We start from the raw sequence: 15,616 nt of genomic DNA, 5'->3' as shown, positions 1-15,616 counted from the left end.
AATTTCCTAGAACAATGCATCATGGAAGCAAACAGGGAACAAGCTATTTTAGATCTTATATTAGCTTGTTCCCTGTTTGCTTCCATGATGTGTAATGAGACAGAGTTAATTAGCAATCTCATAATAAAGGATACTCTGGGTTAGTGTGATCAATAATGTTGTAGAATTTCACATTGAGTTTGAGAGTGAAATACTTAAATCTGAAATGAGAGTTTTAAACTTAAATAAAGCCAATTACATAGGTATGAGGGGCGAGTTGGCTAAAGGAGATTGTGAAATTAGATTCAAAGGTATAAGCAGTGCCAAACATTTCAAGAAATATTCCAAAATTCTCAACAAATATACATTCCATTGAGAAATAAAAACTCCATGGGAAAAGTGATCAATCCTCAGCTAACTAAAGGAATTAAATATAGTATTACATTAAAAGAAGAGGCTTGCAAAGAATAGTAGTAAGCCTGAAGATTTGGAGAGCTTTAGGAACCAGAAAAGGATGACAAAAGCATTGACAAAAGGGAGAAAATAGAATACAAGAGTAAACGAGTAAGAAATATAAAAACAGATTGTAAGAGCTTCTATATTATGTAAAAAGGAAGAGAATAGCAAAAGTAAATGCTGTACCCTTAGAGGCTGAGACAGGTTAATTTGTAATGGGGAATAAAGAAATGGTAGACACTTCAAACATATATTTTATATCTGTCTTCACAATAGAAGACACAGAAAGCATCCCAAAATTAATGGAGAACCAAGGGGCTAATAAGAGTGAGGAACTTAAAGTAATTAATATCAGGAGAGAAAAAGGACTAAATGGCAACAAAACCCCTCGACCTGATCGCCTACATCCTAGAGTTCTAAAAGAGGTGGCTGCAGAGATAGTGGATGCATTGGTTCTTGCTATTTCAAGAAAGGAGAGAAAACGGGGAACTACAAGCCAGTTAGCCTGACATCAGTCATTGGGAAAAGGCTGGAATTCATTATTAAGGAAGTGGTATCAGGGCACTTAGAAAATCATAATATGATTAGGCAGAGTCAACATGGTTTTATGAAAAGGAAATCGTGTGTAACAAATATATGAGAGTTTTTTGAGGATGTAACTAGCAGGGTAGATAAAGGGGAACCAAGTGGATGCAGTGTATTTGGATTTCTAAAAGGCTTTCGATAAGGTGCCACATAAATGATTGCTATGCAAGGTAAGGGCTCATGGGATTGGGGGTAATCTATCAGCATAGATAGAGGATTGGTTAGTGGGCAGAAAACAGAGAGTAGAGATAAATGGGTCCTTTTCCGGTTGGCAGGCTGTAACTAGTGGGGTGCCGCAGGATCAGTGATTGGGCCTCAGCTATTTACAATCTATATTAATGATTTAGATTAAAGGACCGAGTGTAATGTATTCAAGTTTGCTGAATATACGAAGCTAAGTGGTAAAGTAAGCTGTGAGAAGGACAGAAAGGGCCTGCAAAGATATTATAAACACGTTAAGTGAGTAAGAAATAAGGCGGCAGATGGAGAATGATGTGGGGAAATGTGGGGAAATGTGAGGTTATTCACTTGCAGTCCTCACCCCACTAAAGCCCATAAAGGAAATGGGGTGCGCATCATTGCGCTCCACTTCCTTTGAGGAACGGTAAGCCCAATTCAACAGCAGGGGCGGGACTTAGGCACTGGTCGCAGAAAGTGCCAGACCCAGCTGCTCACCACCCCCAATCCGGGCGCAGGGCAATTTCGCCCCCTGTGTTTTACCTCTTTAAATGTTGATGATTCACCATTGCGCCTTTACAGTTAAATCCTTTTATATGGTTGCTGATAAATCCTTTTATATGGTTGCTGATAAAGTGTAATTAAGCACTTAAACCTAAAGCTGGTCTCTTGTAAACCTTTATTACATATATGAGCTGAAATCAAGGCTTCAGATTGGATGCTACAGATGTGATATAACAAATTATTAATTCTACTCTGCAACAGAGCAAAGTCTATGGAAAACAATCGATACCTGGTATAGAGTTTGCATTAAAAGCAAAAGGTGACGGGGAAAAGGTCAAAATACAGGTACAGCGTCGAGAATCCTGACTTCCAGAATCCGGACTCCCGCCTCGGGCCGCCGCCGACCTCACCCCCACCTTGGGCCGCTGCCGACCTCACCCCCACCTTGGGCCGACCACCCCCCCTCCACCGAAGCAGCCCCCACCCACCTACTTACCTATCTCAGCCCAGGCGTTTCCGGACTCGGGACGTCGGAGAGACGTTCTGAAGTCCAGAAATACACAGAATCTGGAGTGGTCTCGGTCCCGAGGCTTCCGGATTCTCGGCACTGTACCTGCCGAAAGAATTCCAATTTAAAGAGGCACTGGGGTCGAAATGTCCCTGTTTTGCGACGCCCAGAAGTGCCTCCGAGGGGCGCTAACGCGCCGCAAAACAATTATCGCCCCGGAGAGGTGGTGGGGAGGGGCGGTGCTACTGGCTCCCACAAAATTACACGGGAGTTAGTGGAGGGCACTGCCGCAGTAGCGCCGTGCCCCTGGCAGCCGTGTAACCTACTCCTCCCGGGCACCCCCCAAATATTTAGTAAAACTTACATTTGGGCTCCTCTTTGGCTGGACCTCCCGCTGATGCTGGATGGAGCAAGTATTGTCTTAAAGTGGCAAATGCAAAACATAAATTGCGGCGGTGACATTGATTCCAGGAATGGGACAATACGTGATTCTCCCAGCACTGTCGGGGCGCCACTGCATCGTTTGTGCCAGGCGGGAGGGCTCATGTTTTATTAGAAGCCATAGTAGTGGCAGATGGCTCTGAGAATGTTTATGTCCTCAGCTGTAAGGAGTTTGCCAGCCCAGCTGGGTCTTGGGCTCGGGCGGTTCCATTTAAGAGCATAGGTACAAATGAAATAAACCATGTGAGCAAACAGATGGTTGAAGCATGGTGAGGGGATTTCCTAGAGTTTGCAGGAAGGGAGAACAGTTACTCAATGGGATGGGGTTGCCAAAATCTGGGAGAGCTATATGAGACAATATATTTTAAAGAACAAAAATTATGATTTACTTTTGCACATAATTTGCATACCTGATTTACTTATTTATACCAACATGGCTGTTGGCTGAGCAAAAGATGCTTCAGAAAAATAGGCGGCTCTACAGTGACACTCGGTGCCTAGTGCAGTAATTATATGCAGACTCAACAGCCTCGATATTAATGCCCCACTCATGCCGATGGGCGGAAGAGGGTCAGTGGGTGGTTAAAAATGGAAATACTTCATAGCAAAATTGAAGCCCATTGGATTAAAAGAGAAGTGGCAGTGTGGATACAAAATTGGCTAAAGGACAGAAAGCAGAGAGTAATGGTGAATGGTTGTTTTATCAGACTGAAGGAAGTGTGCAGTGTTGTTCCCCAGGGGTCGATATTGGGACCATTGCTCATTTTGATATATATTAATGACCTGGATTTGGGAATACAAGGTAAATTTCAAATTTGCACATGACACAAAACTCGGAAATATGGTAAACAATGGAGAGAGTAGTAACAGACTTCAATAGGACATAGACAGACTGGTGAAATGGGCAAACACATGGCAGATAAAATTGAATGCAAAGAAGTGTGAAGTGATTCATTTTGGTAGGAAAAATGAGGAGAGGCATTATAAACAAAATTGTACAATTTTAAAGGGGTGCAGGACCTGAGAGACCCGGGGGTATGCGTACACAAGTCTTTGAAGGTGGCAGGACAAGTTGGGAAGACTGTTAAAATGGCATAGAATACAAAAGCAAGGAAGTTATGTTACACCATTATAAAACACTGGTTAGGCCCTGGTTAGCTGGAGTTTTGTAGCTAATTCTGGGCACCACACTTTGGGAAGGATGTCCAAGCCTTAGTTAGGGTGCAGAGGAGATTTACTAGCATGGTACCAGGGATGCAGGACTTCAGTTACTTGGAGAGACTTAAGAAACTGGGTTTGTTCATCTTAAAGCAGAGAAGGTTAAGGGGAGATTTGATAGAGGTGCTCAAAATCTTAAAGGGTTTTGATAGAGTAAATAAAGAGCAACAGTTTCCAGTGGGTCAGTAACCAGAGGTCACAGAATTAAAGTAATTGACAAACGAACCAGAGACGACATGAAGACAAACATTTTTATACCGTGAGTTGTTGTGATCTGAATGCACTGTGTAAAAGGCTGGTGGAAGCAGATTCAATAATAACTTCCAAAAAGAATTGGATAAATACTTGAAAGGGAAAAATTTGCAGGGCTATAGAGAAATAGCAGGGGATTGGGACTAATTGGATAGCTCTTTCAAAGATCTGACACAGGCACGATAGGCCGAATGGCCTGCTTCTGCGCATATGATTCTATAACACAGTGCATATGCACCTGTCGCCTGTGGGTTTCGTGATGTCCTGAGTGTCTCACCTGGAGAGGGGGGCACTTCTTTAACATATTTAAATCAGGCTCCCCATAGTGCAGTTAGGAGCACGATTTACATTTTACAGATGCCGTGTGGATTTCCCAGGGGTCGGGTAACCGGCAGTGAAAGAGAGGCGGGAACTGCCGCCTCCAAATGGTAAGTGGCGCTTACAGTACTCCTTGTGGCCAGGAGGAACAGGAGTGCTTACCCCAGCCCCTCAAGGAAGCTTCTGGCCTCCCCTTGCCAATCGTGGCCTATTCTCCCCCCACCGTGATCGGCGACCTCCCAGCCCCGATGGCCTCTCTCCCCCAATGCCGATCTTACCCCATCCTCATTACCAGGGATCGTCCACAAGGGTCCCTGGCTGCCGCCTCCTGGCGCTGGTTTTCCCTCTCGGCTGCCGGCTGGCTGCTGGGTGGGAAACAGAAGAAAAAAATGTTGGCCTCCCCCTCGCCCTCCCTGCATCCCCGTAAATTTCGGGGCCAACTTGTTTACTTGCCAAATGTAAGGGGAAAATGGGAAGGCTTCTCCTCCCACGAGCAGGCCCCCTGATATAGAGGGTCGACGCTCGCCCCAACCCGCGTAACAGCCCCCGGAGTTAGCAGACAGAGACGAATGGCAAGGTATAACGATCTTTATTACGAACGTCCGGGAACACCTCTCATCACAGATGCCTGTGAGTGGAGATGCTCTCCGAACAGCACAATCATACAACTTTTATACATTTCAAAAACTTCTCCGTTCCCTGGTAAGACCTCCCTACATCTCTAATTGGACTACCTTATCAGTGCTACTTCTCTAATTGGATTACTTTGGATTGACAGGCCAAGACCCTCGTGACCACCTTGGGCCATGACTATAATGACTTCATTAGGTCAGAATTTGTTGATTCTCCTTGATGCCCGTGAGTCTGCCTCGAGCCTCTTCGCAAGGTCTTATCAATGTCTGTTTAGGTTCTCACATCGTATCCTGTCGGAATATTATTGAATTGATAACTTCTGGAGCCTTGGTACAAGGCCGAAGAGAGGCCTTTTACCTCCTTATGGGTCGGTGCAGGAACCAGCACTTTAACCATTGTCCCGCTGGTACCCCTAATGCCAAATTTCTCTTACAATTCCCCCCTTTTGGCCCTTGGCTATACGCCAAGCTGGCCATATTTCCCGATAACTATCTCCCTGTAGGCAAGTTCCAGATAGGTTCGTTCACCTGGGTGGCCATCTCCCAAGCTTCGGGACCTCCTGAGACCTTTCCCGCAGAGTTATATAAGTTAAGTCCTTCCTGTAGGACTGCTTAAATTTCAAAAACCCCTATGGCCTTAATCATAGTGCGTGACCTGACGTATCGTTTGGTCTGTTTAATTCGTGCACATGTTAATCCCACCATGACCATCAGAACCAGGCCCTGTATTACTACAAGTACATGTGATACTATTCTTATCCCTGGGTGAATTTGAATATCAAGTCCAATGTCCCACAGCTTTGAGTACCAGAGCTGATCAGCCAGCATCGCGTTAGTGTCTCTCTGTAGGTTGTCTACTTCTTCCATCAGCTGGATATACTGTCGTCTTTGATTCTGGATTCCTTGCACCAAACGTAATTGTTCCTCATTTAATTCCGGTGCCTTGCAGTTCCCATACCGCCTCCTTGTACCCCTCTCGGAGGGTATCCATGACCATTCCATTGATAATTTCCATTATCTCGGGATGTATGTGGTATCCATCTCCATTCCCTTGTGGAGCAGTAATTGTTTCGGAATCGTGTTCGAGAGGAGTGATACTCAGCATGCATCCGTTTGTTTGGTGGAATCTGCAATCATCATCCGTCATTCGTGGCGTACCTCAACATAAAATTACTTGATTATTTTTATAGAAATCGGTTATGTCAATGCATTTCATACTAATTTAATCATCTGTCTGGAGGGGTGATGGTAACGTAACTGTGTTTGGTTTCTTCACCGATACTGTTGGTTTGGTATAAGGAGTATCCCTTTGTTACGTCATACTGTGGTATTGCGCCTTTAGGGCTTGGTTATCCATATCCCTCCCCAGTAAATCCCTCAAGATTTGCGTTAAGTTGTTAACCCGGTCGTCTATTGCATACAGGTCAATGGAATTCATCGTCGTAACCCTGCCGCATAACCTGTGCCTAGTGTTTCCAATATTCCCCTTTTTGTTTGACCTTGTCCTGTTTCCTTTCTGACATTAAATCGCAGGGTAGTGGATTCCGGGCTTTCGAGGATCCGTTGTGTCAGGTTCTGGTATAGACTTATAGTTTCATTCCCACAGAAGCTAGGAAGAATGATAGCCATTAGGTTTAGGTTAAGTAGTCGCTGACGCACCCCAAATTATATCCTTTCTTTAGATTCTTTTATTACTAGCCCCCCTTTGGCTCCAGTCTTTATGGACGGGCTTATGGGGGGACTTGGGTGGTTGTGCTGGGAAGAGTTGTTGTCCCCAGGGTGGTTGTCGGGGTAGCGGCAGGGCTTCCTTTGGGTGTGTTTGGTGTCCCAGCCGGACCTTTATTGTCATCTTTCCTCCACACTCCATCCGCCCCCCTTTTTAGGTTGTATTCCTCCTTGTTTGTGCTGCGCATGATCACTACCGGCTTCTCCGTGTTGTTACCGTGTCACGCTTCAGGACATACACCTTATATTCCAGAGACCTCCCTTGGTCTTCGTTTTATCCCACTGGCCAGTTTTCCTAAACATCCTGGGGTCCCGCCCCCCTTTTTGCTCCGTTCTGTTCCCACCCTTCTGTTCTTGCGGGGTGGATTTGGCTGCTTGTTTTGCAGCTTCGTCCGCCCAGACATGAGCTTCTAGAACTGAAATTCCGTCCAGTTGGATGAACTTGCTCCTGTCCTTGGAATCTACTGGCGCCCATGGCATCGGCAGCCTGCTGCATTACAACCTTACCTAATACACTATACATAGCCATGCGTTAAAATAAGTTCTGTCCTTGCTCCAGACCTTGGCTGCTGGGTTGCATATTTCGTCAGTTAAATTAAACAAAGCCCCATCTCATGTAGTTGTGTCTTTCCTGCGTGTGCTATATCTCTCATAGTCCGTCTGTATTATCCAGTGCCTGCGTGGGCCTCAAGGTCCCCAGTAGCCTGAGTCTCCAGAGTCGAAGTAGCCGCTGCGGTCCCATCTCGGTGAGTGTTTTATCTGCAAACTTTAAACAAATAGCCTGGTCGTCACCAGGTGTTAGGTTCCGGTCTACTCATCTTTTATCCATGCATGTTGAGGTCACTCTGTGAAATCGGAGGTAAAGTTAGGTTGGGTTTGTGGACTACACTTACCCAACCGTGGGGTACATTGGCTCTATTGCCATAGGTGATGGTGCTATGGCTGCGCACTGCACTATCCGTCTGGTCCCATTTAAAAAAAATCTCTTCCAGCTTATTTATCTTAGCTTTTAACTTTTAAATTTGTTTTGTTTGAGTATCTTTCTTTTATTTGTATCAGGCGAGTATTATTACATGGGCTAGTTCTGTTTTATTTTTATTCTGACGATCCCACCATTTCATTATCTGTCAGGTAAGTTTTTTATTCTATTAAGAAATCCAAATTAATAATGTCCAGTATAAAACAGCTGTCAATAGAAAGGGTTAACTCCTTTACAGGTTTGTAAGAAGGCCTGATGTCATTATGTGACTTCACGTAATCATCCGAAAAATTCTTTTTTTAAGTCTTTGTGCCTTCAAAACTTGCTTAGAAATTAGGAATCCGTTAAAACAGCAGAAATCATTAGTAAAGCCGTCATAATAAAAGTCTTCTGATCAGGAAAGACGGCATTTTAGATTAAACTCCAATTTTTTCTTAACTTCTAATTCAAGTGCTTGCCAAAGATTTTTTTTTTAATTGATTTAAAACGAGACCACACATTTTTAATAGCTATTTTGTTTACTGAAATCCAATTTTCACACGTGCTGTATACATTCCAACGTTTCGTTTTATTTTATGGTCCCGTTCACTGGGCAAATCTTGTGTTTTATTTCTCTCTCAGCACAAAATCTAAACTTCCGTGCCAGTTCCATTTTCTATAAGAATTTTAAAATTCAGTAAGATTCTCTAATTCCCAGTCTTTTCTTTCTGTGCTGAGTTCGCATAGCTTAGATCTTTTCTCCTCATTATTTTCAAAACCCTCCTGCTTGTTTAGACTGTTCGGGACTTTTCTTGATAAACAACGTCCATTTTGGAAATCTTTCAAACTGCAGTGAAACTTTCTCGTAACTTAAAATCATTATCAATGGAGAGTGTCTTTTTCCATCGCAAACACCCCTTCCTTTCCAGCACCTATTTAGTACGTTACGTCTTTTTTTTCAGATCTCCTTTCTTCAAATTAGGTTTTGTATTTTACACGGAGGGCTCGTGTCTCCGTAAATTTGTTAATTTAAAATCATCAGACAATCGAAGACTTTTTCTTTCAAATTCGCTCAATTTGTTTTCTTTCAAAGTTGCGTCTTTATCTTTTTTTCTTTTCTCCATAACTGGGCTTTGTTTGAGGGTAGCTTTTCGTTATCTCAAATTTCTATTTTTCAAGGCCGTTACAATGTCTTTTTTCTAAACTGTTAAAGCTTGCCGTTTTAACATTTTTTTCAAAATTCCCTTTTATACCTTCGCAGATAGCTCACCACTCGCCCAGGAATTTGACCTGATCTCTGAAGGTATTTCTAGATTGTTTCCAAATCTTTTAGTTTTATTTCTCTTTTTTTTGAGAGATCAGATTTAATTTACATTTTTTTTTAGTTTGAATCCATCTCAGTATTTTGCTGTGCCTTCTCTTAATATCATCCGAATAAATCCACGCCTGCGTTTCTAACTTAAAACTTCCTACATACAGGACAAAAAAGGTTAAAAAAACTTTCACATTGTCTGAAAAAGTGGGTGGAGCTAAAACAAACAGACGACTACCCCATTGTTCCAAACAGGATTTCAGAAACATGAAAATTTCATTCCGCAGTCAAAAAAATCACACAAGGACTCTCACTCAACGACAGACATTCACAAAAGTCTCTCTTCATTCAACAAAGCTTATTAATTGTTTGTCCGGCTCTATTTTTGGATCCATATGTCACTTAAGATAGTCACTATCAGCTTTTTTATGGCATTACGTAGTTACGCATGTTACAATTAATGATTGGTTTTATTCGCCTTTTTACTAGCCGTGTTACCCATCTTTTTCGGGGCTATCTTGGGCACTCCCTTTAATTCGTGTTAGGTATGCAGGACGTTATTTATATCTATATGTCTTCCCTTGGCGCTGTACACTCGTACTGCCACGCTTTGGGTCAATATATCCCGTCACTGCAGGGACATTGTCTCCATGTCCTCACTCTCTCATCCCTGCACAGTGCGCTCGTACCGCTTCGGGTCAATAGATCTTCCTCTATATCTTCCCTTGCGTCGTACCCTCGCACTGCCGTGCTACCTCCACGCACGCGTTTTAGGATGCACCTTTTGACCCCCTTCCACCCCTAGATCGTCCTTGTTCTCCATCTCCGTCTCTCCTGGATCTGCTACAAATGGTTCTTTGTACAGATGTCCTTCTCTTGAGGTTTACAATGTCACAGCTCTAACTTGAAGGTGGTAAATTAAAACATACTCACCCCAACAGCTGGGTCATTGTTCCGTTCGGGAAGTCCATACCCTGCTTGCAGCACCAAATGTAAGGGGAATTGGGAAGGCTTCTCCTCCCACGAGTGGACCCTCTGATATAAAGGGTCGACGCTCGCCCCAACCCACGTAACAGCCCTTGGAGTTAGCAGACAGAGGCGGATGGCAAGGTATAACGATCTTTTATTACCAACGTCCGGGAACACCTCTCATCACAGCCGCCTGTGAGTGGAGATGCTCTCCGAACAGCACAATCATACAACTTTTATACATTTCAAAAACCCCTCCGTTCCCGGACAAGACCTCCCTAGATCTCTAATTGGACTACCTTATCAGTGCTACTTCTCTAATTGGACTACCTTATTAGTGCTACTTTGGATTGACAGGCCAAGACCCTCGTGACCACCTTAGGCTGCGACTAGAATGACTTCATTAGGTCAGAATTTGTTGATTCTCCTTGATGCCCGTGAGTCTGCCTCGAGCCTCTTCGCAAGGTCTTATCAATGTCTGTTTAGGTTCTCACATCGTATCCTGTCGGAATATTATTGAATTGATAACTTCTGGAGCCTTGGTACAAGGCTGAAGAGAGGCCTTTTACCTCCTTATGAGCCGGTGCAGGAACCAGCACTTTAACCCTTGTCCCGATGGTACCCCTAATGCCAAATTTCTCTTACACCAACTATGCTGTATATCAGTTATTGTTTTAGCAGCATATATAGGGTGTCATTTAATATAGAAAACCAAGTCTCGCAGTGCCACCTACAGGTATCGCTGGTAATGCAGGTGAATGTTGACATCGTAATTATCAAATGGAATGTTCTGGCCCACTCAGTGATTTTAATATAATAGCTATATATTACAATTTTAGTACATCACACAGAGAAGCATCTCTTATCTCTGAATTTACACACCACTGATTTCACAGAGTTTGTGGGTAAGGATCCTGTCTCAGTTAACCACAATTAAACTAAATCCTTTTGGCTGCTATTCTGACTGTAGTTGATTGCATTCTACTATATTTTTAAATTGTTGAGTTGGTTTGTAACATTACATTTTGAAACACATTGAAAAGACCTTTTGTCATACTACCTCAATTATAAAAATGTCAACATTTACATGCAATGCCAGTTATATTTGTAGGTGGTGCTGTGGTTGATATTTATAATTGTTAAAAAAAACTGTCACGTTATGTTACCAAACTATACCAATGCAACTCATTTTCCTCTTAAAGCCAGCATCTGTATTTGTTTGCAGGTCTGTAACAATTCCACTGGGTGTTAAAAGCAGCTGTATAAAAGTCTTCCTCAACAGCTTCAGAAAAGGGCTTCTTCGAAACTTGATAGCACCCCCCCACCTCCCCCCACTCCCCCAAAAGCCACCCCGTCAAGGAATTACGACCCTTCCAGCAATGGAGAGCATGTTCAGATTATCATCAAATATCTGCATCTAATCTGTAACCAACTGCAGTTACATGCCAGGCAAGAATTACCTCGGCACCTAAGCATTAATGTTGCTCCTGAACTCACAAAAATCACACACAAGCCTACCTGCCTCATTTTTGGAGGCCTCCTGTCATGCATTTAAGGACCACTGGTTAGGTCATTCTATGTCTAGTAACATTGGGTGAAGCACGTGTTCCATCCACTGGTACTTAAAAATTGCATTGGAGTCATATTCCTTGTATAACGAGACTGCTACCTATTTTCAGCAAGTGTCTTTGTGCCAATCTGTAGGCCCCAATCAAAATAGCGGCAGGTGGCAATGACAGTGAGAACAAGGCAGTTAGATCTGCACTCTGATTTTGAGCATGCTATCGTCCCACCCAGAAATGGCAATGGAAATCAGGGCCAATGTGTTTCCCATGTTTTAATTTGTCTATTTATACTTCTGCTGTGCTTCCAGTTTAAAAAAACTCATTTTTTCCTTTGTTTTATAAGCCTGCATAATGCTCGAACCTGCTTTCAATACAAGATTAGCTGTAAAATTGAGTGTGTCAATAATAGGGTTCCACTCTATATCTCAAGTAACTTTCTGTCAGTTGTGCTACATCAGACTAAGGTTGTTGATTACATCTTGATTACAGTTTCAATGCAGGCGCGGTACGTACAGTGCGGAGCCAGTGAAAAATGTTTTATCACATATGCAGATATGAATAATGAGGCCAATAGTACAGGCAGAATGTAATTAACTTTGGCTCCATTCCATGCTAGATTTTCCGAATCAAAAATATAAGCTGGAGCTTTGAGCTCAAATAACAAAGATAAATATTAATTTATTGCAACTCGTTATTTTTCATCCTTCAGCAGTGCTGATTCTCTGCTGCCCTCTTGTGTTCCTTTTGAATTTAGTTAATTACAGTGTTTATATATGAACATATGAAAAATGACGGACAGAAAAAGACCGACTGGTTCCCCTAGCTTACAGACACACCCCACCCCACCCGGAGCTATGTAATCTCCTGGGAGAGGCGTTGTCAGCTAACTCGTTTCACACCTGCTTCAAAGTCTATCTTGTCTCCCTCCTGTCAGACTACGATACCACAAGGATCTCCACTGCTGTGTTACTGAATCTAGAAGCTTGTGTATGTGACCTCTTATAGTTCAAGCCTTACAAAGTTCCAGCAACCATTCCAGGAGGGTAAAATTACCCTTCACTTTACGATGTGCTAGCATGCTTTAAATGGGCACCAGCCCCACCTGTTACCCGCCCTGCATTGGGTAGGTTGCCCTTCACTGTTACAAATTAAATTTAAATAAAGCCCAACCATGAAAATGGTTCAAACCTCAGACTAATGACATCAGGCAGTTCAAGCGCCCTGCCCATAACCTGCCCCAAAACCTCCCGAAGTCAAAATCTATCCCACTGTGCAATGCTACAGGGGATTGATTAGTGTATATCCATCTAGAATAATTCATTTTTACTTTAAGTGTTGGATCTCAATACATTTCAAACTGCTGGAAACTTCACCAAAAAAGTATCAAAAACTAAATTTACCTGGGTGGTTTGCCCCCAAAACCCCTTAAGAAATACATTTTGTGCCATCAGAACTCACCTCCCCCATTGAAAATTTCTAAATCCACCACTGCCAAACTTACACCTTCGTGTGCATCAGTTTTCTTTTCCCTATAATACAACTGATGGAATATTGGATATCGATGCAGCTTTAATTAGGACAAGTTCATGCCCCACTGCACTCCCATTGTAATTACTTCTTTCATACATCATAGGTGAGGCCACCGTATTTTGGTTTTCACAGAAAAAACCTGAATTCTACCATGTGATACCACACCACCAATACGGATCCTGAAATCAAAGAAAAAATGAATTTAACTTGCAGGCTGTCATGTATGCGTTCATTTTCCACTATTATTAGATCTAGGAATGTGAAATAATAGATTACATTTTGTGAGGCAAGGTTCCTAGTGTGAAGCCTTCCTTGAAAAGAGTATTGATTGGAGATATAGGGTGCAGGGATGAGTGCATTCAATTCTTGGTGCTTTTGACTTCAGTGATTATTTTTAGATAATGGATACTAGGAAGCGGCACTAGTTGGAGACCTTGGCTTTCACATCTGATTCTCTGACCCACATTCTCTTCAATTGAATAAAATGTTAATGTTAGTGGCAGAATCTTCATTCTACAATAACTGTTTCATTGGGCCCAAGTTTCCACAAGAAAAAAAACGGGCGCCCCTCCGAGCTGGGCGCCCGTTTTTTGCGCCTAAAACGGCGCCTAAAAAAATCCTCGGTAGTCTCCACCGACTTACAGGTCCTCTGGCACTTGGCGCAGCCGGCACGAGCTGTGGGAGGGCGGAGCCAGGTCCCTGCTCTGAAAACAGTGCCGGGACCTCTGCACATGCGCGCTACAGTCGGCACGCAAGTGCAGTAGCTCCAGGCGCCGAACTGTGTGGGAGGGGCCCGAAGCACGCAGCCCCTAGCCCTGGCCCAATGGCCTCACTGGGGCTGCGTGAATGAGGCTCCTCCCACGGCCAGCTCCTGCTCCCCGCTCCCGACCAGACCCGACACTCGCTCCCCCCCCCCACGCCGGCCAGACCCGACCCGACCCGACACCCGCTCTCCCCCGCCCTGACACCCGAGACCCGCTCCCCCCCCCCCGCCCCGACACCCGAGACCCGCTTCCCCTCCCCCCCGCCCCGACACCCGAGACCCGCTCTCCCCCCCCCCCCGACCCGACACCCGCTTCCCCCCCGCCGACCAGACCCGACACCCGCTCTCCCCCGCCCTGACACCCGAGACCCGCTTCCCCCCCCCCCCGACCCGACACCCGCTTCCCCCCCGCCGACCAGACCCGACACCCGCTCTCCCCCGCCCTGATACCCGAGACCCGCTCCCCCCCCCCGACACCCGAGACCCGCTCCCCCCCCCCCCGCCCCGACACCCGCTCTCCCCCCCCCCCCGCCCCGACACCCGAGACCCGCTCTCCCCCCCCCCCCCCGCCCCGACACCCGAGACCCGCTCCCCCCCCCCGCCCCGACAGAGACCTGACACCCGCTCTCCCCCCCCCCCACCCCGCCCCGACCCGAGGCCCACTCCCCGACCCGAGGCCCGCTCCCCCGACCCCCCCTCCCCTCCCTCTCTCTCTCTCTCTCTCTCTCCCTCCCCTCTCTCTCTCTCCCTCCCTCGCTCAGCGGCACGAACAGCTGCAGAATTCTCCCTGGCTGAAGCACTTTCACACAGGTAGGAAGATGGTTTATTTAATCTTTTCTTGGCTTATAAATGTTTATTCAGGTTGGATTTATTTGTATAATATTTGTAGAAGTATAAATAAGGATTTATTGTCAAATTTAATGAGTTCCCTTCCCCCCCCCCCACCTCGTTCTGGACGCCTAATTTGTAACCTGCGCCTGATTTTTTAATGTGTAGAACAGGTTTTTTCAGTTCTACAAAAATCTTCACTGGCGCCATTCTACTTTAGTTTGGAATACATTTTCACTGTGGAAACTTTCAAATCAGGCGTCAGTGGCCGGACACGCCCCCTTTTGAAGAAAAAATTCTGTTCTAAACTAGAACTGTTCTACCTGACTAGAACTGCAGAAAAAAAAATGTGGAGAATTGCGATTTCTAAAATAGTCCGTTCTCCACCAGTTGCTCCTAAAAATCAGGCGAGAATCATGTGGAAACTTGGGCCCATTGAGAGGCTGATTACTTTGAACACTTGTGATGCTTTCCATGAACTCCACTTGGAATGTCAGTGGATTATTTGATATTTGTACAGATAACGAATTGAAGTCTCCTATGGTGTATGGCATTGTGATTAATTTTTTAAATTAGTTGTACCTTAATTGGTCAGTTTGGCTGATTGGCCCCAAAAGGTATTTTTAAGGAAAACCAACACTATATTTTTGACTTATTTTTTGTTTCAGGGAAAATCCTATCCTTTCAAGGGTCCTTTTCCACCTATGTGGAATCCATTTGCGTACATGGATTACAACAACCTATGGCGAACCCTGGATGACCTGGGAAAGGAGGTAAAGAGTAATTTTAAGAGTCTTTGAATAATGCATTTGACAAAGGTTGTGGTGTTAACCTGAAAATTATTCCAGTAATGAAACCTAAATGTAAATATGTACATGTTGCTTTCCCTTTTTGAG

The 15,616-nt window shown here is 44.4% G+C and overlaps 1 protein-coding gene across 2 annotated transcripts in view; it reads left to right on the top strand.

Moving 5' to 3' along the window:
• The window catches only part of mao (monoamine oxidase), a 270,332-nt gene that overhangs the window by 171,643 nt on the left and 83,073 nt on the right, over positions 1 to 15,616 (top strand). For both annotated transcript variants that reach the window (XM_070893439.1, XM_070893440.1), the window contains exon 4: positions 15,389 to 15,493. In XM_070893439.1, the coding sequence (XP_070749540.1) occupies positions 15,389 to 15,493 (105 nt within the window). The remainder of the gene's footprint in view (positions 1 to 15,388; positions 15,494 to 15,616) is intronic.

This window comes from Pristiophorus japonicus, chromosome 11, assembly GCF_044704955.1.
Source record: "Pristiophorus japonicus isolate sPriJap1 chromosome 11, sPriJap1.hap1, whole genome shotgun sequence".
In the NCBI taxonomy this organism is placed as follows: domain Eukaryota; kingdom Metazoa; phylum Chordata; class Chondrichthyes; family Pristiophoridae; genus Pristiophorus; species Pristiophorus japonicus.
This window is presented reverse-complemented; position numbering and strand designations above follow the sequence as displayed.